Below are 23,887 nucleotides of genomic sequence, written 5' to 3' on the forward strand. Positions count from 1 at the left end.
AGGAATGCTTCCATTGTGGCGTTGGGTCTGACGGCTGTTAGAGGTGTCAAAAAGATCATTATGCCGGAGTGGCTCTGGGCTTGGACATCTGCATTGAGCTTTTCGATAACCATACTATGATGTGCCCTGACTAGAGCCGGTCCGATGTCACGGCTGGTAATGTCCCGGGTATAGCGCATGGATAGCTTATTTGAAATGCTGTTTCGACTTTCCCTAAGCTAGCTTGAAACACCTCAAGGCATATGATACTAGGTACAGACAAGAGCAAAAAAGGCAAAAAAGAGAATTATTCTCCCCACCATGAGTCGAACAAGGGACCTTCTGATAACAGCAGATATTACAGTCAGACGCTCTGAACCAACTGAGCTACGGGGAGTTTTTCTTTCGATAAAGAATTTTCACTGTGTTTAATTTATGAAGTTGATTATAGACATGGGATATTGTCCCTTATGACCAAGTCGGGGCCCATGTGAATATTGGCGTCAAACAGCCTGGTGCGCTGAGCATGCAACACAATCGAGTGGCTGTATCGCATTCAGCTCTCTACATCTCGTGCTCTTATCTGAGCAAAGCTTTTCTTAGCCTAGTGATTGTAGCAGCTTTCAGGTCCGAGCTGAGCCTCGTTATTTCGATCTGTGTGGACCTAGGGACACAGGTACGAAAGAAAAACAAGATGGATTGCTTGTCTGATCAGACGGCCAGTTTAGAAGCGAGCTCGCGGTGTGTCATATGACATCTAGCCCCTCCACACAGCCTCAAGCACGCACATGAAGCTCAACGGATCAGCTTCAACCCTAACAACATCGTATCTCTCATCAGCCTGCTTGAAGATGTCCTTCCACGCCTCTACTGGCCTCTCCTTCGCGTTGAATAATGCCATCATCCTCAGATCAGTGGCTGTGCCAAAGCCCTGTATACTCCTTGGCAGCTCCTCGTTGCTCGGCTCCTGCTTGCCCACATAATCGATGAAAAGAACGCGGGAACCGGGCCGGAGTGCGGGACGGAGTGCTTGCAATATCTTCACTGACTCAACGTCCGGCCAGTCATGTAAGATCCACTTGAGCATGTAAATATCCGCTTGTACAGGCTGTGGATCGAAAAGGTTGTGTGTGAGAAACGAGACGCGCGATCTTAATTCGGATGGGAAGTCTTTTTCGAAGACTGGAGCGACTTCGGGGAGATCTTGGACTACGATCTTGAGGTTAGGGAACTTGGTTGCAAGAACAGCATCGTCGTGACCAGCTGAACCACCGAGCTGATATTGTTAGTGTCAGGATGAGGATCAGGTCTAGGTATACTCACGTCAACGACCGTGACTTCTCCCTCTGCCTTCCAATCGATGGCTTCGAGTACCATGTTTTCGGTGTGGAAAAGATCCTTGATATAGGCCATGAACTTGACGAAGTTCCTCTGTCGCCAGCCCTTCTTCTCACCCTCGCCATCGTTTTCGATAAACTCCCAACTGGTCTCATAGTCACCCCAAGCTTCACCGCCAGAGTGACACAGCCTAAAAGCAGTCTCTTTTATGTCCTTGCTTATCTCAGGTTTTCCCTGCGAAAAGCGTCGCAAAGCTTCCGGAAGCAAGAACATTGGGGGACCCGTTTCGTCCAACACCATCTGCACGAGTGCAGATAAGCCAGAGTCTTTGGCTAGTGCAGCAGATCGTGAGCTATGTTTGACTGAGGTCGATGTGGGCGAAGGTTTGTGGAAGAAGCGCATTGTAACAGCATGGTCGATGACACGACTCACCACCTCAAGAGGGAGCTTGGTATGCTTTGCTATATCCTCAAATGTCGCTTCGCCATCGACTGGCACCGCACCCCAAAAGTCAAACTGGTTGAGGACGTTCAAGCATGCCGTGTCTGGAATGGCCATGTGTACGTAGTTAAACACGCTCTCACTCGGCCCTTGGCTTAGAATCCACATGTCCTTCAACGCGTCCTCAAGCAGTTGTCGGGTCATGAAAACATGTCCCGGGAGTTTCTCGTACTTGATCGGACTGTGGGCCTCAAGAGTGACTGGTGTCACATTTTCAGCCTCCAGCTGCTTCGTCATCTTAGCAGCCAGCTCGCTAATCTGGGCTGCTAGGCTGTTGAGCGTTGCGATCTCATGTTGCTGAATAGAACCCATGTTGCCGTATTTGGATGCCTAGAGTTAGTAGAGGGATATGTCAAGATTGAGAAGCAAATATGGCTGATATATATTATATCCCACCAGTACTCATATAGGGGCGCTCTCCGTCATCGGAGTACAAGAAATCCGGAGCATCGTCCGTATTAAAGTCTTTTCTCGTCATGCTCTACATCTTTGGCTCAGGTATGTTGGCTAGCTAAGAACGATCGCAAGACTACAGACAAGATGGCTTATGATTGGCGCGATCTGAGGACCGGTCGCTTAAACAGGTCTAAGGCGAGAGACCTAATCCGAGGTCGTGTCCGTAAGTATGCACACTTATGGCATGATGTTGTAGCCATAGCATCACCAGTGGAACGACGATGCTGCCCATCAGCGCTAATCTGATCATCTTATCAATCTGATAAGATTTTTCATCTCCGAAAGCCTGGGCGCCAAGGTAGTGTACTTTGCCAGCTGCCGCTTCGAGGCAATTTCCCATATGATGCGACGTCAGGGTGGGGTGCGATACGAGCGTCGCGGAGCACATCGCGATGTCTGCTGAACGTATAACCAATGGTTTCCGAGCTTCAGTAAAGTGCAGAAGATCATGTGTGGCTGGGGGACAATTGAAGTTACCTGGGTAGCTAGGGAGCGAAGAACTGGCTGCTTAAGCACCGAGCGAGACCCGAGGCACCGAGGTTTTGGCCAACAGAACGTACATAGTAGATTACACAAATAAGACCAATTTATATCGACAGCAACCAACTACCTGCCTATATGGAGTGAAACCTCCATTTCGTTGCTACGACATTGTAATGCACTTTGTTTGTTTTTGGATACCTCCAGCAATCTGGATTGGGACGAAAAGCGAGTGTGATTTGATGTAAGACATGTGTCGCATTCTTCATTCAATACGAACATCTAGCACCATGACTCAATGATTACATTGCGACTCATGCAAGGCTTCAAGAAACCGCTTCTAAACTCCACGACGCTATGCAAGCACAAATGCATCGACTTTCAATTAAACATTTGATCCCAAGAAATATAGTGAAATCAACAACTTACTTCCTTCCAATGAGCTTGCTGAGCCCACTCTTCTTCTTGCCATCCTTCTCCTTCTGACTCTCCTCCTTTTCTCGAGCATCCTCGGCGGCACGCTCATCCCTTGTTGGAACTCTAGGTTGATCTGCGAAACGGATACCAGGCGTGCGTGGCGTAGGTGAGAGCGTCTTTCGGCTTGGCTCAGCGGCGCGCGAGTGTGTACCACGACCAGTCTCGAGTGGATCACCAGTTTCTTCATCTTCAGAATCAGATTCGGGAGAATTGTCTTTACCTACACCAAGGGCCCCCAGACGACGCCTGCGCTCTGCCGCTGTTTCGCCTTCAAACCCTTCTTCTGGTTGCTGCGATGGCGGCAGAATAGCGGAACCGCCTGAAGTTTCAGCTGGTATATTCTCCGCAGCTAAGCGACGTCGGCGCTGTGCAGCGGTTTCGCCACCCTGATCGCTGGGTCGGTTTTCGAGATCCTGGCGTACGGAGTGGAAGGGAACATGCTCATCGTTACTGTCCACTAATGTCAGACCTTCGGGGCCCCGACGGTGGCCTTCTTCCTTGGCCGCTGGCGATTCGATCTTATGGAGTTCGGCCTCGCCCTCTTCTCCAACAACCGGGGGCACATTTGCTTGTACCGAAGCTGCACGGCGGCGCTGTTCCGCAGTGTGGTCCTTGGCATCTTGGTGTGCGGCATCTTTGACGGCCTCGGGGACATCGCTAGCTTGTACAAACTTCGCCCTGTCTTTAGGATTCATTTGCGACATTTGTTGGATGAACTCAAGCTTGCTCATCCGACGGCCACCAGCTGTTACGGTGAAGCGGAGTAGATCGTCGTCTTCTTGCTCTTTCGCTGCGGCTTCCGCTGCTTTCTGTTTCTTCTTGTTGTTATTCGCCGCTTGAGTGCCAGATGGTCCAGCCTGTTGTGCTGGAACACCCATGTGGGTTCCCATTCGCTTGAGACTCTGAACGGCACGACTAGACGTCTCTACCATAGATTGGCCTCGATGATTGGCAGGTCGGCCATCCTTGCCCTTCTTTGGAGCGGCCGGTATGTCGTACTTCTTCAGGACCTCGCCATCCTCATCCTCAACAATAATGGTATTACCATATTGGTATGCGAGGGCGGGGCCGTTCTTGTGGCTTGGTTTCTGGGCTGGCTTCTCTGCCTTTGGTGGTTCTGTGGCCTTTTCCTTTTGACTCTGGCCCTTGTAACTTTGCATTCGGTTGCGCCAGGTTTTATGAGGGTGCTCAATCGCGTTTTCAATGCGACTGGGTGCTTCTTCGAGTGCGCCGCCATGCTCATCTTGCGACACGCCACCATGGACATGCTTTGTGCGCATGAGCTCCTGCGCCCTCTCACGGTCATGCCTTTCCCTCTCCGCACCCTGCTCACCATGACTGTCTCTTACACCGAGAACATTTCCTTCTTCATCCTCAATGACAGTCTCATGGCCCTCCTGATACATCTCTTCTTCTGGTACCTGGCCCTTCATCTTCTCTTTGCCACTCGATGAACTGTCGCTAGAGATGGCCATCGTATCAGCAAAGGTACCAGTGTCTTCGAGTTCTGCTGGTAGCCCCTTCTCTTCATCACGCCTAGCAGGACCGATGGCGGACTGCGAGATTGGTCCGCCTGGACCTCGACCAGCGTCCCAGCGCCTGCCTCGGTTCGCAGGCTTTACAGAGTTGCTGTCCTCTTCCTTCTGACGACGTAGGAAACTGCTGCCAAAACCTGCCGTCGCGAGCTCTGACTTTTCATCCATGGATGATTCAGAGGGACGTCGAGCCATAGAAGATCTGGAGCGTGATTGGATGCGGGGAAGACGATCCATCCAGCCGGGCCCGTTCTCGTTCGCTTGGGTGTAGGACATGGAAATTGTCAGGGTATTGATGCGTTTTCCAAGGGTAAAGACAGCGATTGAACTTCCATGAACAATGATACTAACGATGACCAAGAAACATGTAATGGGCCAGATCATCTCGATGATGTTCAAATGCTCGAAACCCTCCTCCGGTAGTACGGCTAGCGGGGTCGTCGTATCAGTCTCCAGCTCGGCTCTTGCAAGGATCGCTACAAACAGGCCACCGACGCCAATGGGTCCGAAATGTCCAGCGAAGGACGCCTCTCGCCAGGTCTTAAGGTCGGGAATGACAGGTTTGAGCGCCAACATAATCGGAATACGGCGGAAGAAAAGTACCAGAATGCCGAGCACAACGAGACGCCATGGTGTTATCCCGATGAGCGGTGCGTTGAACAATTCCCAGGGGATGATGGATCCAAAATAGACGAAGAATGCCAAATTGATCAGCAGGTCGATAACGTTGGATACGTGGGATTCCTCGGTTTTCTCCAGGAACCATCCGTCGTTGGAAAAGCCTACACCACAGGCGAAGCCCACCAACAAGTCATCCATACCCAGCAGGGCACCGGAGCCAGCACAGAACAACGCCAGCACGAAGTAGAAGACGAGGAAACTCTCTCGATCAATGAGATCTTTCTCGTGCGCCCACCGAATAGCGCGACGCGCAATGTATCCAACGACAACTCCATAGAAGGCGCCGAAAATGCATTCATAAAGGATGGTGTAGCAAAACCAGTGGTAAGCGACCGCGTTGGCATCTGGTCGGTAGTGAATCAAATAGATGGCCAAGTAAACGAAAGGGAACGCCATGCCATCGTTGCAGCCAGATTCACAGGACAACAAGTCTCGAAGATGTTTGGGTACTCGCTTGGCGAACTTGCCTTTACCGACGACTGATGATGCTAAGACAGGGTCTGTGGCAGTCACACAAGCTGCAACGCAAAGACTGTCAAGCCAGTTGAGGTGAGAGTGGAACAGGCCCCAGATGAACAGGCTAGTTATTAGCCAGCCAAAAGTCATGACTGGAAGCAGTAGCGCCACGACCGACTTCCAGTGCTTCTCCATGTATGCGCGAGGCAACTCGACACCGACAGCGAAACATTGCACGACAAGGACAATGCGCGAAAACTCGAGGGTAATCAAGTCGACGTTGCCCCAGGTTGATGGATCTATGAGGTTTGCGGCATGTGGACCGAATATGATACCACAGATTGTCGCAACTGTGGCTTCACCAATGTACAGACGCTCCTTGATCACAGAGGAGCACAGCATGAACAGACTAGTGAAGCCTCCAAGGATCAGGTAGACCAGATGCGGCTTTGTGATGGAGAGGTGGTCCCACGCCATTGTGACGTTCTGATGGTCCTTGTCTCTATGTGTGTTTCTGTATCCGTCTAACTATTTCTCGCACGTATACGATGCCTGTATGCGGAGAAGCGAAAGGCAGTTCGGCGCGGTTGGTGGCCGAGGTGGGCGAAGAAGAGTCTCGCGGGCGAGCAATGGTTATGTAGGGAGGATTTTGGCACCGGGGCCGCGTTGTCGAGAGAAGCGGTCAAAGGAAGAGAAAGGTGGTAGCGAGACCGAATGCATGTATATGGGGATCCGCCCAGACGCCGGTCCAGCACAGCCCTATATGGCAATGACGGTGATGGTATGATTTGTCTGCGGGGCCGTGGAGAGTGCTCCGCCTTTGCTGTCGCACAACTTTTGGAGTGGCCAGTTAGTGAATGTTATGGGAGAAACAAGAAAACCCAAGCCGAATGCTTACGAGGTCTAGGTGCCGCTCGGCAGGCTCATCCGAAAGCTTGGATGGTGCGCGTGGTAGTCGGCTATCAACCAGAGTCGAGCGCGATTGGGCGTGCGCAGATTGGAAAAACAAAGGCGCGTTTCTGATCAAGCCACTTCAATTGCCAGGGTGAATCGTCGTCGTCGGGACTCTTCAGCTCGACTGGAAAACGAGCGAAAGAAACAGAGATTAGAATGCGATTATCTCTCTTCCATACTAAAGTGCTTGGTACTTGGCAATGACGTTGGTTGGCTCCGGGGTGGACTAGGAATGGCCTAATCGGACGCCACCGTTCAACAGCCACACTTTCCAACGCGATCTTGGGTGCCGAAACTTGGCCGGCAAAACTTCCCGCTACATCAACGAGTCTGGCGGACGGCAACCCAGCAAAAGCCGTTCAGAAACGGTTGAAATTGCAGCGTCTTCTATCAAAGCAACGGCTGGGGGCGGAGCTCAGTTCGCTCCGATAGGCCGCGTTATGAGCCGCCCCAGCCTTGGAACGGTTGTGCCCAAGTCTTGAACATGTTCGCTCTCGCTTTCCGTGGACAACCTCTTGACCTCATGCATCGTCGTTCTCGGAGGGATGCCACATGACAAAGCCTTCTGCACGCTGCTTATCACATGATGGTTCTGTATGCAGGGTGCTGCATCGTCTATGCAGGAAGGCCGATCAGCGGACTTCGGTCAACAAACCTCACGAACTGCAGGCGTGGTTGGCTCGATAGCACGACTCAGGGAGCTCTCAACGTTGCAAGGTCCCGAGGTCATTGACCATCGCTAAGTCGTTATCCGGTGAAGGCACATGGGCCCTCACAAATAGCCGCTATGCAGAGATTTCCCGACTGGAGCGTAAGCACTGCAGCCGCCAGAGGCGGTGTAATTCAATGTCAAGATAAGTTATATGTTGGAAGCCTGGGCGGATGCGATTTTTGTACATGCTGCAGCGCATGCATGGTTGCGGATTGTGGAAGAGACAGGACAACGTCATTGAATCTCTTCGCAAGAAAAGAATACCTTAATATTTCAAGGCAGATGTATGTGCAGGGCCCGAATGCGAAGAAATTGAAGGCGATCGAAGATGTCAGGGAAACCACGCTTTCGCAACACCGCGCACCCCGGGAATAAGTCTCTTAGGTGCGATGCAACCCTGGCGAATCGCCTAAGATGCCTCCCCAGCAACAATTCGTTCGCGCGAATTGCAGTGCGCCCAAACATACTTTCCGAAATGCGATGCGCAGGGCTGAGGTACCCTTGGAACTTTAGCAAAAGTTCTCACCATTGGACCTCTTCCAACTCTTGCACATGCATATGTCCTACCTCAGTGAGTAGAGTCAAAGTAACACCGATCTCTACGTCATAGCACTACTCAAGCTGGGAATCTTGAGCTACTTCGCATGAAACAGCCCTTGCCCATCCAAAACCTGTCAAGATCTCAAAAAGGTCCGATAGCCGCGTCTCACCATCGCAAGCCGTTTGTCCACACGATGGTGACTAGGAACACAGATCTTGGTCCCGTCTGCACTAGGACACGCGTTCTTGGACAGCAGAGCACGGATAAAGTATCATATACAAGTCAAACATGATATCAATGTCTTACAGGTAGTTGGGCAGCGATCTCACACCAGCAAGACCGCCCAGAAGATTTTGCCCAGGCGAACAGGTATTGCGGGTACTGGATTGACCCGAAGAACCAACTAAACCATGAGCAGACTGACACAGAATGCGCCCATCGGGTAACAACTCAACAATCTAGGCCAAGAACTCGTAGAGCCAGTCGATCAACTCGGGCACTCATGTGCCCTTCATAGCTTAAGACCCCTACGTCCTAATAACACAACGACCACAGCAACACCCGCGTCTAGTCGCACCGAGATATCTTCCCTAGTCTTTACTCCACAATCTCCACATACGTCACTCGAGCAAACAGGTCAGTCAAGACCACCGTTGTATGTAACGTATAAGGTCAGCCCGTGACGGGAAAAGAGAGGGAATGACCTTGAACGTTAGCATCAGTAGAAGACGGTGTGCCTGGTATGGTGTAGTGGGCTGACCTTGCAATGAGGAGGACGGGACGTGGCCCGTGATGAATGGCTAGATGTGAAAGCTTGACTAGAGGTCGTTGACGACGTTTGTGCGGCCGCCTAGCATGGACGTTATGATTAGAGTCGGTCGGCATCGCGGAAGTGCGTTGTGGTGTTTATGCGGTGTGGGACATATTAGCATAGTTAATCATACGGATTGCCTTGGAACCAGAAGACATGAGCGATTTGGACCGCAAGGAAGCAGATCAGTTGAGATCCCTATGTTTGCATCGCATCGAATTGAACTATACTCATTGATCATGACATGGTCAGCGCTGTTCCAGCTCCTGCAAACATCATGCATCGCAACCTGTTTCTTTGAACCCTCAACGTCTGCCGCAGACTACTGACAGGCCCGGATATTAATCATGAGAAGGACTAGTATGAACAGATATGTACGTTCGTAGTATTTACAACCTATATGGTCGACTAGATAAATAATTACAGCAGGCGAAAGCGCGGGTTTCTGTAAACCAAGGACTACCCATCTAACATGAAGTTACGCCCATGAAACAACCAGTTCAGCGAAGGAACATCCCAGCGAACCCCGGGCCCAAATACGCGAAAATGCCCAAAGGCGAACAATGCAAGGGTGAAAGAAAAAGCGCTGCAGGTTTTCCTCATGCTCCGTGTTTCCATGGTAAAAAGACCCTATATTCCCCAGGCGATGGATGCACGGCCCACTTGAAAACGAAAGGAGAATTGTCGTAAATGTGTAGAAATATATATATGCATAAACATGAAAGAAAGCGTAACGCATGACGTCATGAGAGCATCCTGATGCTCAATCAATGGCCAACGGGCAGCCAGGTTCTGCGCTCGTCCATACTTCTGTTGGTGCGGCCCCCTGGTGTCAGGGGAATCTCAACGCGCGCTCGATCGTTGCGCTCTGGATCGCTGTCCGAGTCGTATGCGTCAGACAGGCGGGAAAAGTAGTCGGCCAACCCACTCGTGGGCGATGCAATGGTTTCGTAAAGGGGAGGTGGAGTCTCTAAGGGTGGAGGTGGTTCTATTTCTGAGAATGCGGGTGGGTTGAATGATGGTACGCGCATAAGATGAATGGGTCGTTGTACTGTAGAGTCATTCGGTCCGCCAATATGCGCTGCTTGCGGACGAGTAAGCGCCGGTGTTGGTGTTGGTATCACTGCGTCCGAGTTTCCTCTTGAGCGGCCTATTGAGCTCAGAGTTGGAACAAAGCTGGTTGGGGAGTTGCGCCGGGCTGGTGCATTCGGGCATCCACACTCGGGTACGCGCGTGCCGCTTAGGGCTGGTTCAGGCGACGAGTATGCTGGTAGTGCTGTGTTCGCTTGTGTAGCTTGACACGAGAGAATGTGGAAGGGTGAGTCAATGGAGATTTCGAAGTGTCTTCTCTTAGTTGGGTCAGTGGCGTCTGGTTTCGAGAGACGCATGACAAGCTAGTAAATTGTTAGTATGTAAGCCGCTTAAACCTAAGGTTGAACATACCTTGATCCAATGGTGTACCTGGATATTCTGGTATGTCGTGTCGAAGTGTAGCTTTGATGACTTGTCTTTCTCTTTGAGGTTATGGCAGCTTGGTAGCTGTACATTGAATTCCATCTCTGTAGGACCGATGTTCGCGTCGCCACCAAGATCACCCAGAAGGTTTGTAGGGTCTTGCACCTGCACGTCCTCGCCTCGTGAAGCAGCTGCTCGTTGGTCGTATGGAACACCACCTCCAGAGACTATTCGCATGGTGCTACCGGGGAAGGTACTGGTTGGTGGACCATCTGCACGTTTCTCGAATAATTGGACTTTACGGACCGGCTCCATTCGATGGACTCGCTTGTTGTTGCAGAAATACTCGACGTTCTCAGTGACAAACACCTTGATACGATGACATTGCACCTTGGCAAGCGGGGTCAGCTTGAAGGCAATGGGAACCTGTGCACCGAGTGGGAAGGATTTGCCAGAGATGACTATGTCGTAGTGTAACTGGTCTTCCCAGCTGCGGCTAATGGCGATAGGCTCAACCTGCTCCAGTGACCCCTCCGAAGGCGCGCGGATCAAGGTGACTTCCTTTGTTCCAACAAGGTTTGTGCGGAAGGCACCAGCGCGTTCGACAGTAGCTTCCAACTCATATTTGACTGAACCAAGGTCGACATCGATGGTCTCGGGAAGGTGGCTGTCTAGCGGTAACTCGAAATTGTACATGTACTCTCCAGGGTTGAAGGTCCTGTAACCCTTTTGTGCTACTGAAGGGCCGCCTCCAGGGGTATCGCCCTTACCGAAGCTTCGCGATTGATTGACTTGTAACGATAGTCGTTTCGCCTCCTTTGTCGTTAGATTCAGCGAAGAGTTGTTTGGCGATCCAGTCAATCCACCAGAACCCTTGTAAAGTTCCACGTGATCTGCGCCAGTGCCATTCTCGGCATTGGGGAATTGTGAATTGAAAAATGGCCAGGTGTGGCTCATCAAAGTGTCCACCTCTTCGAACTCAACTTTCTTTGGGGGAATGCCTAACGAGTGTTAGTTTTAGAATGGGATAATGTAGACGAACGTACCTTCTGGCCACTTAGTCGTCGCTTTGCCTCTAAACTTGAGCGTAACAGCCTTTAGTTTTGAGGGTTTGGTGATCTTCAGACATAGTGTTCCACGAAGCATCGCCGTGCTTCGCTCTGCATGCTCAGCTTGCTCGAACCCCCGTAGGAACAAGACCGGCTCTGTGAGTTGCACGTTGACACTGACACCACCACCTGAAGCCACGGGCTTCTCCTCTGGTACGCTCTTTACGTTGGTGATGATGCTTTTTGCGGATGCGCGGCCGGAAGACCAATGTGACTCGGCGACTGATGGTCTGGGCATGCCTGGTGCAGCCATGGCACCTCCAATTGCGCCTACAGCGCCACTACCAGAGTTTCTGGTAAGCGACCTCATGGTGGCGTTCTGGGAAGCTGGAACTGAGGCAACCGAGTTGCGATTGCTGCTGGTAGTGCTTGTCGACGATCGAGGCGTAGGAATGTCTGTGGTTTCGGTTTTGGAAGAAAAGTGGGTGTCGACAAACGACCGTAGGAAACGTTTAGCGCTGTCGCGTGGGACCGCCAGCTTTTCTGTAAAGTACGACTTGCTAGTCGTTTGGCGTCTTTGGACACGAAGTAGAGTCGGATCAGGACCGACGTGTGCGATGTGAATGCGGTGCGGTCTGCGATTGCGACCTGCGAAGATGCCGCGGTAGGTTCGCGGAGGACAGTCCAGATGGTCGGGGAGGTATCGTAATCGGCCACGTTCAGAGTAGACTGTGTGGTACTCTGGCATAGCGACGATGCGTTAGTGAGGTCAAGGGCAGGACGGGAGAACGATCAAGGTGTCGAGCAAAGGCATGCAGCGCGCCGAGTCTTATACAAGGTGTAATTGTAGAGGTCGAGAACAATTTGGCTTGTACAATTCCTCAGAGTCATGAGAGGGGTACAAAGGCTTCTTAGACTAGGTAACCCAACCAGGTTCCATGTGGATGCTTTGGGAAGGGACGATGAGGTTGGGCGCTACTAGACAAAGGGCCCGAACGCGGTGAAGGGGGAGATGAGACAAGGACTCACAGAGGGAGACAGGGTATCAAAAAGTTTGGTGAGGCTACCTAGTTAATGATGTGTAAATGCGATCAGCACGACAGGCCACTGTAGTGTTGTGGAGCGGTGAGGTTGCCGGTGCGTCGGAAGCGTGCGGGAATACCCTGTTTGGAGCGACTGCGCTGGCGACGAGGGGAGGTTTCTGGTCAGGACAACAACGGCGAGTAACAGGGACTTGCGGGTGTTTTGAAGTGAGTTGCAGCTAGCCGACTTGCAAGCATGTTACGAGGATGCGAGCATGTCAGACTAAGTCAGTGCAGGGACGGCGAAAGTGTACCGGTGTCGAGTGCAGGGAACAGGACGGATGACGCGGACGGTGTGCAGTGCTGCTGGTCGGCGGGGTCGCAGCAGCTGGGATGGTGGATTTGAGATGTTGCTTAGCAGAATTATCAAAGTGGAGAAGGCAGTGGTGCCAGATGGGGCAAGGAAACGTTCATGAGCACGTCAAGCAGCGTAACAGACGAGTATTCCCGCAGCGGGTATATGAAGTGCTAGCTACTAGGAGCGCTATGGGAGCGTAGCTTGCGCGGACGGAGGCTCGGATGCATTACATCATCTTGAGCACCAAGAGTTTGCAGGACTCGATGCAGGGGTGAGATCTCAATGGGCATCTACTAAGACGTGCTTCTAGACCCGTTGGCGGATAGCGACCGACTACGGGATACCCGGCACGGTACTTTGATCGACGACGACATGGCAGGCTTCCTCCCACGACTAAGCCCGCACGGATGAGATTACATCTATGTAGGCGAGCACGAGCACGAGCACGAGCACGCGCTCATGGAAAGTGACGGGATCGCTTAGACCCCAAGCTCCATAGCCACGCTGTCCCTGGGCAACGCGCAATCTCTCAAGTGTCAAGACAGACCAAGCGATTGATGCCCTCTGGCTGTGCATGGACGGCGGGCGCCTGTGCCTTGATTTTGCAATATTGGAGCAGTTTGATAGAGCATGCCCGGGCATCCTGCGGCATAGCGCGACTGCAACCACACAAACAGGGTGTCAGCGCGTTGCGTCCCACGATCGCCGAAAAGAAAACAGCAGGCCCAATTGCGTAAAGATCAGCGCCTGGGGTTCTGAATCTGGAGTTGCAGCAATCGTGAGTGGGCGGATCGGCGCAGAGAGCAGGGCGGGCTGCCAACTCAGCCGCCCCCAAGCTCAAGGCCAGGAACAAAGCAGTCGTCATTCTGGCTGCGGTGGGTACTCGGCAGTGGAGGAGAAAGCTTTTTTTTTCGTGGCATGTGGCGAGGTTCGGATCATCTGGGGATGGTCCAAGATGGGAAGCAAGGCGGACAGTGCGGAAGGAGTAGCGAGATGTGGCCGAGACGTAGGGCTTCCACCGCCAGAACCCACGTGACCGCGAGTGTGGCTTCCCCGCAACGCGTGGGCAAGACGAGGCTTAGCCCAGACGCGCTTTCTTCGGCGTTAAGCACACGACACTGCGACTTTTGCAGGTGCCCGCCAGTGCCATGGATGCGAACGATGTAGGCTACGGTGCGTCTGACACGACCGCCATGCGTTGAACGCAATCGCTGACTCTATGTAGGGACAGCCCAACTGCCCCTTGCTGGGGCCATCCTCTGCTGCACCTCCATCGCCCCCGAGCAGCGCGTACGTCCACCAGTATCCTCACATCCCACCCGCTCTAACAGCCGCATAGGCCAAACTCGCAGCCATTGGCGCGCAGATGGGCGCGACCATCAAGCTCGACCTCACGTCCGACGTAACCCACCTCATAGTTGGCAGCACCGACAGTGCTAAATACCGCTATGTCGCCAAGTCGCGCGACGATGTCAAGGTCCTGTCCCCAGAATGGCTCGAGGCGCTGAGGGAGGTGTGGATGGCTGGCGACGACATTTTGGACATGGCCGCGCTGGAAAAGGAGTATCGCATGCCGACTCTCGCGGGACTGAAAATATGCCTCACTGGCTTCGACAACCGTACGTCGCCCGCTCTACGTACATGGGACGGTACTGACCAATGCAGCTGAGCAACGGAAGCGCATCCACGAGACTGTCGATGCCAACGGAGCCGAGTACCATGGTGACCTCACCAAGTCCGTCACCCACCTCATCGCCGCCGCACCATCGGGGAAGAAGTACGAACACGCCCTGAATTGGAGGATGAAGATTGTGGCGTTAGAATGGCTCGACCAAAGTCTAGAGAGGGGCATGGTGTTGGACGAGGCCCTCTACAACCCCACCATGCCCGTCCAGGAGCGCGGGAATGGTGCTTGGGATCGCAAACTGCCTGCCTCGCCCGCCCTGGGCAAGCGCACACGAGACGCAGAAACAGGCCAAGCTCTGAATCCCTTTCGCAGGAAGCTGCGTCGCTCGGCAAGCACCAAGGTAGGAAGCCAGAGTGATGCCTTTTGGGCGGGCATCACGGCGCCCAGTTTCGAACGACAGCTAGACGAGGATGAGTGGACAGAGGACGTTGCTACTAAGCCAGATAGTACGCGTACAAGCACTCGTACACACACGCCAGCGGCCTCCATTCATGACAACGATACGCTGACCGAAGCGCAACTTGATGACCATGCAGACAGTCATGAACAACATTTGCCACCACAACCCAACGACGCGTCCCAACATGATGGCATTTTTGAGGGTCGCGTCGTATGCACACATGGCTTCGATGTAGAAAAGGTTCGCCATTCTCCACCTCAGATTCTAGACCTCACTGACGTCTCCACTAGACAAACATTTTGCGGCAGCATCTCGAGAGCAACGGCGCGCACGTAATGCGCGTGGCTGATCTCAACAATGCCTCATCCGAAGATCTACGGCGAGGCTACTTTGTAATACCCCATGACGTTGAGGTCGATTTGACGGCACTTCCGGAGCGTGCCGGTTCACACCTCAATCTGGTCACTAATTGGTGGGTCGAGCGCTGTCTCTATGGAAAACGTCTAGTAGACCCCGCGGGTGATGTATTGAGTCGACCATTCCAAAAGCTTAGTATTAGTGGTAAGTTTGCGCATCACCGTTGGTTTATTGGTTGCTGACGTAGCCAGGGTTCTCTGGCCTGACCATCAACTCCACGGGCTTTTCCGGCATCGAGCTGCTGCATGTGACAAAAATTGTCACGCTTATGGGTACGGCTCCTGCTCCGCGTCCATTGGAATGATCTGACAATCTTGACAGGCGCCTCGTACGATGAACAGCTATCTGCAAAGACCTCGGTTGTGATCTGCAACCCTCCTACCGCAAACACTCCGAAACTCAAATTCGCTACGGACAAGCGGATACCCGCAGTACATGCGAGATGGCTATGGGATTGTCTGAGCAGTAGTCGGTTGCAGTCGTATGCCGAATATCAGTTGAACACGCCAGCACCACCCCAGCCACAGAAGGCGAAGCAGAGATCTGAGCCCCAGGATAGTGCGCCTACTGCGCCGAGTCCTGAAGAGGAAAGCTTGGAGCTGCGTCAGAAGAAGCAACAGCCCACCAAGATCGTGACGAAGCCCCAGCGCCAACAGCGGCTGCAACGGCCTGGTGCTCTTGCTCTCGCTCAATCAGCAAACAACGCACCTGTATCAGCAACAGAATCGGTGGCTAACGCTAATGACGATGCTGACAATGTAACCCATGATGATGAGTCTGCCACACATGGATTGGACGGTGCAGCATCATACGCTCTCCAGGAAACCAGCGCCAACTCCACACGTCGTCCATCAACGTCTTCGAACGCTTCAAAACCATTTTCACGACCCCGGAGCTCATCCGCCGAGTCACTCATAGCTCCCGCACCCCGCAAGTCAAAGCTTGGTCAGAGCAACACTGCCCCAGATTGCGTAGTTCCTGATCCGGATCCCGACTCAGTGATTCCGGCAGGTACCGAACCGCCGGCTCCACAGGAGGCACCAAAAACAAAAGAGTCAATAAAGGAACCCAAACCAGAAGAAAAGGATTACTCTAGCATATTAGCTCAGCTCCGCGCGAACCGCAAAACTGCGCCAACGTCAGTTGATCTAGCACCCGGCAAGACCCGTCAAAGACGGCAATTAGGTCGTGCCACGTCTACGCGATCCAATGCGTCGGCTGGTGACAGCTCCGGGAATCCACCGATTGAGGAGGAGAACGAGAGCACGGTGCTTGTAGAGGAGTACCAGCCTAGTCAGGAACTAGGTTGGGACTCTCCAGGTGCGGCCAAGGCCAGAGAACAGATGATCAGAAAGCTAGGTGGTACTGTACAAGATAAGAGTGTAGCAGTTGAAGGCATTGGGGTCGTGAAGGATGTAGGAGGTGCGACAGGAAGGGCAGTCAGGAAGAGAAGGTGATAAAAACTCCTGGCTGTATCTACGTATAGTGCATGCACGAGGACTTGTCTTGGATTCTCTGCATTGCATTGCATGGCATGGCGCAAAGCATAGCGAGGTGTTTTGGTTAGGCAAAGGGCATAGTGTGGCGTTCGTAATACCATTCCAAGCATAATAGATCTTGTCATATCCCATACGTCACCTTCAACCTTCTTTCCAAGTGTCCCTTGGCTGTTATGATCTCTTCACCCAACCCATCCTCTCTTAGTCCCAGCCTCTTTCTCTGACTCCTCAGTTCTTCCTCCCCGCTGTTGCCAAATCGCTCAATTGCTGGACTAGGCACAGCATCCAACCTCGCCTCGTCCAGCGGATGACAGAAATACGCCATACTGTACCTCTCTTGTCCACCCTCGAATGTAACACGATGGACAGTAGATTTCAACATCCCATTTGTCCAGTAACACAGCAAGTCACCTATGTTTACCAAGATAGGAGGATATTGGTTAGTCGATGGGGATGGATCCACAGGCACGGCTCTCCAACCTGAAGGCGTAGACAGTTCAAGACCGGGTTGGCCCGGGAGTCGGAAGAGAAGAGTGAGACTTCCATAGTCTGAATGTGCACCTGCACGAATACTAGTTTCGCCTTGCTTGGACTCTTTTCCCTGGGATAAGGTTGGCGGGTAGTATAGCATGCGGAAGATGGTGCCGGACGGGCCAAGGGATTGGTCGTGGCGGGTGCTGAAGTAATGGGGATCGGGGATTTGTAGGGCTGTGTTGAGGAGGGAGAGTATGTTCGTGCAGAGGGCATGGCATGATGATTGGAAACGTGATATCAATTCAGACGATTCTCGGAGTGGTGAAGGTAGGGGTTGAAGGGTTGGGTTGGGAGGTCCGATGTTGAAAGCTTCCTTTGGGTCGCCTTGCTGTTGATGCTTGTATCAACACCAACATTCTCTCTATTTGTAATTCGATGAGACTTTACCTTTTGGCCTTGGGGATCTAGTGATTCGCCTTGCATCTGAACCCAACCCCGATTTATGCCACCAGCCCTTTCCGAGTGGATTGCGAATTCCGATTTGTGCTCCTTGGGGGCGGCGAAAAACCCTTTGGACTATACATATCGATGAATGAATGCGTTTCCGTCGGCATGTTTGAGACGACTCACCACCTTGAACATGTCATCGATGTCTTGTGGTGGAATGGTCACACCGTCATTCTTGATGTAGAGAAAGCCATGGGTAGAAGCTGCGTCCAGTACCTGCTGAGCGACTGTCTCGGATGGCCTGGAGATGTCGATGACTGGTATGGGGCCTTGGTCGTTTTCGGGAGGAGACATATTGGGTGACTGCGGAGGTAAGGTGCGAAGGCCTGGAGGTGGGATAGGTGAGGGGCAGAGGTGAGGCGGGATTCAGGCACTAAGAGAGCTACAGAGGGAACAGAATCAGACGTCGGATATATCTGGATGCAGGCCACTCAACTCGAAGTGCCTGATGCGTCGTCCGAATATCCACTCGGCACAACTCCGTCTACTTGTATGCCCTAATGGCTTGTACCTGAGCTAGCGCCCGGCTGATCAGGGATTCGGTAGTCGCCAAGGCGTGGAGCTGCGTCGGAGCTTCCAATTTACTGCCCCAAACCCCCGCAACCACCGCTACGACATCAGTACACGTCGTCGCTACAGTATCCACCGTAGACGACTCTCACAGCATTACTCGGAGGCGCAACTCTGCTCTTACCCACTCATTACCACCCGCCATTACTACAGACCTGGCCACCAATTCCACGCGCGACTGGCACCATGATCCGCGACTTCGTGCAATGGACGGCCGCATTCGGCGAGACGGGCGAGCTCGAACAGCTGCGCAGCTGTCGCGTAGGCATTGAAGCCGCTGAGTACCTGAACCAGCGCATCCTCAACCACCCACGCGCAAAAGAACCGCTTGTCCCAGCCCTGGGCGGCCTTCCACTGGCCCTGACACAGCACATCCAGGACGACCTAGCCCACTTCCGCAGCTTCGACATCGAGCCCTACTTTGTCTTCAGCGGGCTGGACATCACAAAACAGGAAGATCCTTTCAGGCAGAAGACGGAAGAAGCCGCGGTGAATATCAATGCCTGGACTTTGTACGACAGCCACGAGGCCGAAGCCTCAGTCGCTAAATTCGGACAATCAAGTACGGCAACCGCTGTGAGAGGGCACTGTATACCCTACTGACTGCTCTCAGCCTATGTCACGCCCGAAGACCTCTTCCGTGCGCTACAGTCTACCCTGACCGAACACAACGTTCGCTGGACCGTTGCACCCTACAGCGCATGGGCCCAAGTTAGCAGTTTCCGCATAGTCCATGGCAATGGCTAATTGTGTCTAGTTGGCATATCTCGAGAAGCACGAATATCTTCACGCCATCGCCGGATCGTCCGACATCCTCATCTTCGAGTGCGCCAAAATCATCACATCTTGGGACTTCGAATCCCGGCAGTTCAGCTTCATCCGCCGAGAGAAATGCGTGGCCGACCTGTCCAAGTTCGTCGGCGCTCCAAACATCTCAGACGACATCTTCCTCGACACATGCATACTCGCTGGCACGCCGTTCCTCCCAACCCACCCCATCCTCGATGCGCCTAACAGGGCTGAGCTGATCAAGCCGTACAGCGCTATCAAGACCATCATGAACAATGGCCAGTCGGGATACTCTGTGGTTGTCAACAATAACGATGTTCCGCCGGCAGGAAAAGAATATGTCACACGATACCAGAAAGCACGTTTGGCCGTGAAGAACCACCCCGTCTACACGGAGGAAGGAAAGGTCGAGCCCCAAAACTCCGCGTCTATGCCCAATGATGCTGGTCAATATTTGGGTCAGAGACTCCCAGATGAGATCCTCCACTACATGTCGAAAGGCCTCATCAACCCACGTATACTTCAATGGCGTACTACCTGTCAAGTATTCGAAGTTCCCCCAATGGATGGTGGCAATTCCCCAGAGTACAAGGAACTCGTCAGCTCCAAACTCATTCCGCTGCGAACACCGGTCGTCAATCTCCTTTCCAGCTCTCTGCATAACTGGTACCGACACCAATCTCTCCATCAGACACATTGGTATTCGCCAGTAGACCCTAACGGTAAACGGCCGTCCACAACCATACCTGTTGAGAAGCCATCGGAAGCACAGGCTCCTTTGATCGTTGACACCTGGAACGTAAAGGAAGCTACATTCAAGGATGTCATCGCGCAGTACAAGGTCAGTAGACCTGTAGCTCAGTCACTGAAATAGTACTAACGCTTGCAATAGGATTGCGGAACTCTCGGTGCAGCCATTCTATCGCTACAAAACACTGATTTCGTTACCAAATCGATCGCTAAGAAAGACCCTAAAAGCCCGCTTTCGTCCACTTCCGAAATACTGTACAACTCAATATGGCGATTCCTTGCTCTACGGGAGTATGTTGATACAAAGACTCATAATCTGACACCTTGGGGTAAAGTCCTAGTTTCCGTCATAGAGGGTCTGAAGGGCAAGAAGGAGCACGAAGAAGCTGCAGTGATTGCAGTCGAGCTGGTACGGATGGGCCTCTTGACCTCCGATATCGACATGTTCTCTGCGTACAATGGTGCACCGATGCGTGGTAGTAGTAAGTACAACGAGCTTGACAGGATTTTGCACAGCTGACAGCTACACAGCGAAAGATAAGAACTCGAACATGCTAGTATCTCGTGTTGCTGGCCTGGGGATTCTTCACCACCGCCCGATTGGTTTTACCGGCCCTCTTAGTCAGCATCTACTTGGTTACAACTCTATTATCAACGTTGTTCGCCAGGCGCTCCGAGATCTGGTTGAGGTAGCAGCCACACAGATGTTCTGCACTGGTTGTTGCAATCGGCACGCTGAAATACCAGTCATTGCAATGAAGTTGGTGACCTAAACTGTTACTTATCTGCGTGTTATACTAACATTTACTAGGCTACCTTTTCTACTCCCCAACAACTGTGCACTCAGTATAGCTGTCAAATCATACCTCGATGAACTTCTCAGCAACGATGCCGATCCAACTGCCCCCGAAACTAAAGCACGCGTCGTTGAAACAGCATCATCACGCTACTTCCCGCAATCACTCAACCTCCCCGACGATCTCAAGTCAGCATTCTCACTATGGGATGCTATATATGCCGGCGTCAAGTCTTCAAACAACTCGACTATACCAGAAGCGACTAAGCAGCTATGGGCAGAGACAGACAGCTGGCTCTCTGAACGGCGATAGAACCGCAAAAAGCATCCCCACATGGGTCTGGCGATGGTAAGAGATGCTCTCGAGCTAAGTCGCTACCCCATGAGAGCCCAAGAAAATCGGCTCCTCGCCGTCACGGGTGCCTTGAGAGGTATGGAGTCTTGGTACGCCGCATACGAAAGCAAAGTGGACGATATGCATGCCGTGTACAAGCTCCTCAAGACAGTCGATAAGCTGATGGATCGCCATCACGGAAGGCGGAGATGTCGTGGTGTCCATAGGCCTAGTCTATGATACCGTAGAAGATAGCAATACTCAAACTCCATCGGATTCCTCAAGTCTTGCTTTAGGCATAGAGATGATCAGGTGATATTATGCAAGAACGTTATCGTATTGAGTGAGTTCCATTCCGTCACACAGACAAAAGATATGGACAGGCTAGATCCCGGTCTCTACACAAGCCTACAGTACAGAAACGGACGCATGGTCTCCATCCTCGGTCTCCTTGTTAATGCGCGAACCTGAAATCTAACCTCTTCATTCCCTCATCCTTGGTGTTGATGACATAGTCCTCTTGCTCCCCCTTTGTCATCGCGTTCCACTGTCCTTCCCTCACCTTATTCCTCCAAATATAGAATGCCTTCACACCATAGAACAAAAACACGTTATACACACAGACACCAAGTAGTATCTTGTTCCCCCTGCGGTACAATGGTTGGTCGTCATCGCGATAAATGTTTGAAGCAATGATGTTGCCAGACTGAACAAACATATTGTAGAAAGCCGCTGAGACAGCACGCGTACGAACAGAGTTCGAGTTCTTTGCATTCCAGCTTACGAGAATAGCATGGCAGTAAGGGTAGGAAAGGAGACCGGTAAGCAGTGCATACCGGATCCAGGGGTTTGCGCTAGCAGGCAGGACAACTAGAGCAAGGAGCCAGGGGAAGATCCAAATATTTGAGAGACTGGATATCATGGACCGTTCTTTGAACTTCTCAGATAGCCAGGTGACAACTAGAAGTTGGACTGCGTAGAGAAATTGGCTGGGTATGGCGAGTAAATTAGCTTCGAACACAGAGAAGCCAAGTTGGCGAAGGATGTAGGAAAGGTAGTTCTGAGGTGGGTTCGGTGGAATGTAGGCTGTCAGGCCGATGAGGTAGAGGGGCCATTGCTCCCAGTCACAGGCTGCTTTCCAAAGGAGTGGGAGGCCGACCGCCTGCCGGTTATTCATGTCGCCTTTTGAGGGATCGTCGCGGAGGATGCGGTTCACGAGAATGTGCTCTTCGTGTTCAGTGAACCAGCCGTTCTTTCCACGAAACCAGTGTTTAGTTTGACAGGCACCGGGGGGCATGAGACCAAAGGAGAAAATGCCGATAGCAAGCGTCATGGCGCCTTCGATCAAGAACCTGTCAGTGTTAGGACCAATATGAGTCGGATAACAGTATGCGCAAAGCTTACAGGTATTGCCAGCCACCCCAGCCATTGAGTCCTCTCATCTGCAGTATACCCGCTGCAAGCAGTGATCCAAGGATATTGCAGGTACTTAAAGCAGTCCAGAACCATGCTAGGCGATACGGAAGTTCATTCGACTTGTAAAAGTATGTCAACCAGAGGACGATATCTGGGATGAAACCGCCCATCAGCAGGCCGAGGATGCACCTGATGATGAAGTAGTGGGCCTTGGTTTTCATGGCGCATTGCGCGGCACTAACAATGGACCATGTGCAAATGATCGTTGGGATCCATCTGCCGAATCTTTAGCACTTGAACCTTGATGAAGAGACGGATGAGCAAATTGAACTTACCGATCAGCACCAAGCTTCTTGCTAATTAGGCCGCTGGGTAGCTCTGCAAATAGAAAAGAAGCAAGGAAGATCTGGTCTCGTATTAATCAATGTTCTAGACACAATATCGTGCATGAAACGTACAGTTTGACCGTAATTGTAGTCATTAGTGTTCATACCTGTAGTTCGTTAGTGTTCAGTTTGTAACCTTGAGCCCAATGATACTCACCCAGATCTTTAAGCAAGTTATCCGAGATTGCTCGATTGATGTTCCTGCGATTCAACTCCATGGAAATGAACATGATCCATGCCCAGAACGCTATCCGCCAGTCGAGCTACAACCGGGATGTTAGTCTTGATGCAGTGCGTGGAATTCTCTTACTTACTCTCTTGACAAGACGTTTCTCTTCTTCGGCTTCCCATGTATAATGTGGGTTGAAACGATGCCGTCCTTCATATTCGGCATTTTCGTATATTTGACGCCAATGCTGAGCTGTGGCTGGGTCGCTGAAGGAGTGGTCTGCAGATGAACCATAATGTGGTGATACCGACTTGGAGGCTTGTGACGATCCTGAGTCTGAAGCTTGTGCAAAGGGAACCTGCTTTTCTACTGGCGTAGATGCAGCCATGGCTACGTGTAAGAGAGGGTAACGGTATTCGTCTCGTGATTGTTGTTGATCTGGCTAAGACCAATCGGTCGGTACTGATCTTTGGGTGTACCAGGAAAGGGTTATAAGAGACCAGAAATGCTCATACCAAGGTACTGCCTATACAGATGATGCAACTCTGGGTACAATTGACAACATGCGCTAAAGACAAAACCCTTGCTGCTCAGTCAAGGCTACGAAAGCCGAGAAGCTTGGTTCCAAAAGCCGTAGATAAGAAACGTGGATTGTGCGATACAAGATCATTCTCCAGTATAGCATGCTAGAATACCTATCGTCAGCGATGTACTCCAATGCAGCACAATTTCTCCACATCGTCTGAATCCGTTCACAATCCTTCAAGGATTGTGTAGGGCCACCCAATCCAAGTAGAATACAGGAAAAGAGCGCCTTGACATTACAGGTGCATACGACAAGTCCATCGTATGATAGGATGTACTTCTATACCGCCTTAAGGCAGCCGG

At 52.0% G+C, this 23,887-nt stretch overlaps 7 protein-coding genes across 7 annotated transcripts; 2 read left to right on the plus strand and 5 right to left on the minus strand.

The window, feature by feature from the left end:
• Positions 1–736: 736 nt before the first annotated feature.
• Positions 737–2,662, minus strand: GT037_003822 (s-adenosyl-l-methionine-dependent methyltransferase; the record flags this gene model as incomplete). The annotated part of the gene is made up of 3 exons (XM_038928869.1): positions 737–1,255; positions 1,303–2,148; positions 2,483–2,662. The coding sequence occupies 3 exons, from the start codon at positions 2,660–2,662 to the stop codon at positions 737–739; spliced, it is 1,545 nt and encodes a 514-aa protein (XP_038788576.1).
• Positions 2,663–3,179: 517 nt separating this feature from the next.
• On the minus strand, positions 3,180–6,380 carry GT037_003823 (na(+) h(+) antiporter 2; the record flags this gene model as incomplete). Its single annotated transcript, XM_038928870.1, has 1 exon — positions 3,180–6,380. One exon carries the CDS (start codon positions 6,378–6,380, stop codon positions 3,180–3,182), a length of 3,201 nt encoding a protein of 1,066 aa, XP_038788577.1.
• A 3,308-nt stretch (positions 6,381–9,688) lies between these two features.
• On the minus strand, positions 9,689–12,173 carry GT037_003824 (uncharacterized protein; the record flags this gene model as incomplete). The annotated part of the gene is made up of 3 exons (XM_038928871.1): positions 9,689–10,315; positions 10,365–11,377; positions 11,423–12,173. 3 exons carry the CDS (start codon positions 12,171–12,173, stop codon positions 9,689–9,691), a joined length of 2,391 nt encoding a protein of 796 aa, XP_038788578.1.
• Positions 12,174–13,953: 1,780 nt separating this feature from the next.
• GT037_003825 (uncharacterized protein) lies at positions 13,954–16,766 on the plus strand (the record flags this gene model as incomplete). The annotated part of the gene is made up of 7 exons (XM_038928872.1): positions 13,954–13,978; positions 14,031–14,095; positions 14,145–14,424; positions 14,471–15,132; positions 15,183–15,453; positions 15,501–15,581; positions 15,631–16,766. The coding sequence occupies 7 exons, from the start codon at positions 13,954–13,956 to the stop codon at positions 16,764–16,766; spliced, it is 2,520 nt and encodes an 839-aa protein (XP_038788579.1).
• Positions 16,767–16,929: 163 nt separating this feature from the next.
• On the minus strand, positions 16,930–18,083 carry GT037_003826 (clavaminate synthase-like protein; the record flags this gene model as incomplete). The annotated part of the gene is made up of 3 exons (XM_038928873.1): positions 16,930–17,670; positions 17,730–17,858; positions 17,913–18,083. The coding sequence occupies 3 exons, from the start codon at positions 18,081–18,083 to the stop codon at positions 16,930–16,932; spliced, it is 1,041 nt and encodes a 346-aa protein (XP_038788580.1).
• A 462-nt stretch (positions 18,084–18,545) lies between these two features.
• On the plus strand, positions 18,546–21,007 carry GT037_003827 (xpg n-terminal domain containing protein; the record flags this gene model as incomplete). The annotated part of the gene is made up of 6 exons (XM_038928874.1): positions 18,546–18,921; positions 18,973–19,070; positions 19,117–19,989; positions 20,041–20,380; positions 20,430–20,658; positions 20,710–21,007. The coding sequence occupies 6 exons, from the start codon at positions 18,546–18,548 to the stop codon at positions 21,005–21,007; spliced, it is 2,214 nt and encodes a 737-aa protein (XP_038788581.1).
• A 475-nt stretch (positions 21,008–21,482) lies between these two features.
• On the minus strand, positions 21,483–23,387 carry GT037_003828 (mfs general substrate transporter; the record flags this gene model as incomplete). Its single annotated transcript, XM_038928875.1, has 6 exons — positions 21,483–22,380; positions 22,433–22,720; positions 22,780–22,850; positions 22,903–22,937; positions 22,988–23,093; positions 23,145–23,387. 6 exons carry the CDS (start codon positions 23,385–23,387, stop codon positions 21,483–21,485), a joined length of 1,641 nt encoding a protein of 546 aa, XP_038788582.1.
• Between the last annotated feature and the right edge of the window lie 500 nt (positions 23,388–23,887).

The sequence above is a fragment of the Alternaria burnsii genome, assembly GCF_013036055.1.
Source record: "Alternaria burnsii strain CBS107.38 chromosome Unknown 730, whole genome shotgun sequence".
Classification (NCBI taxonomy): Eukaryota; Fungi; Ascomycota; class Dothideomycetes; order Pleosporales; family Pleosporaceae; genus Alternaria; species Alternaria burnsii.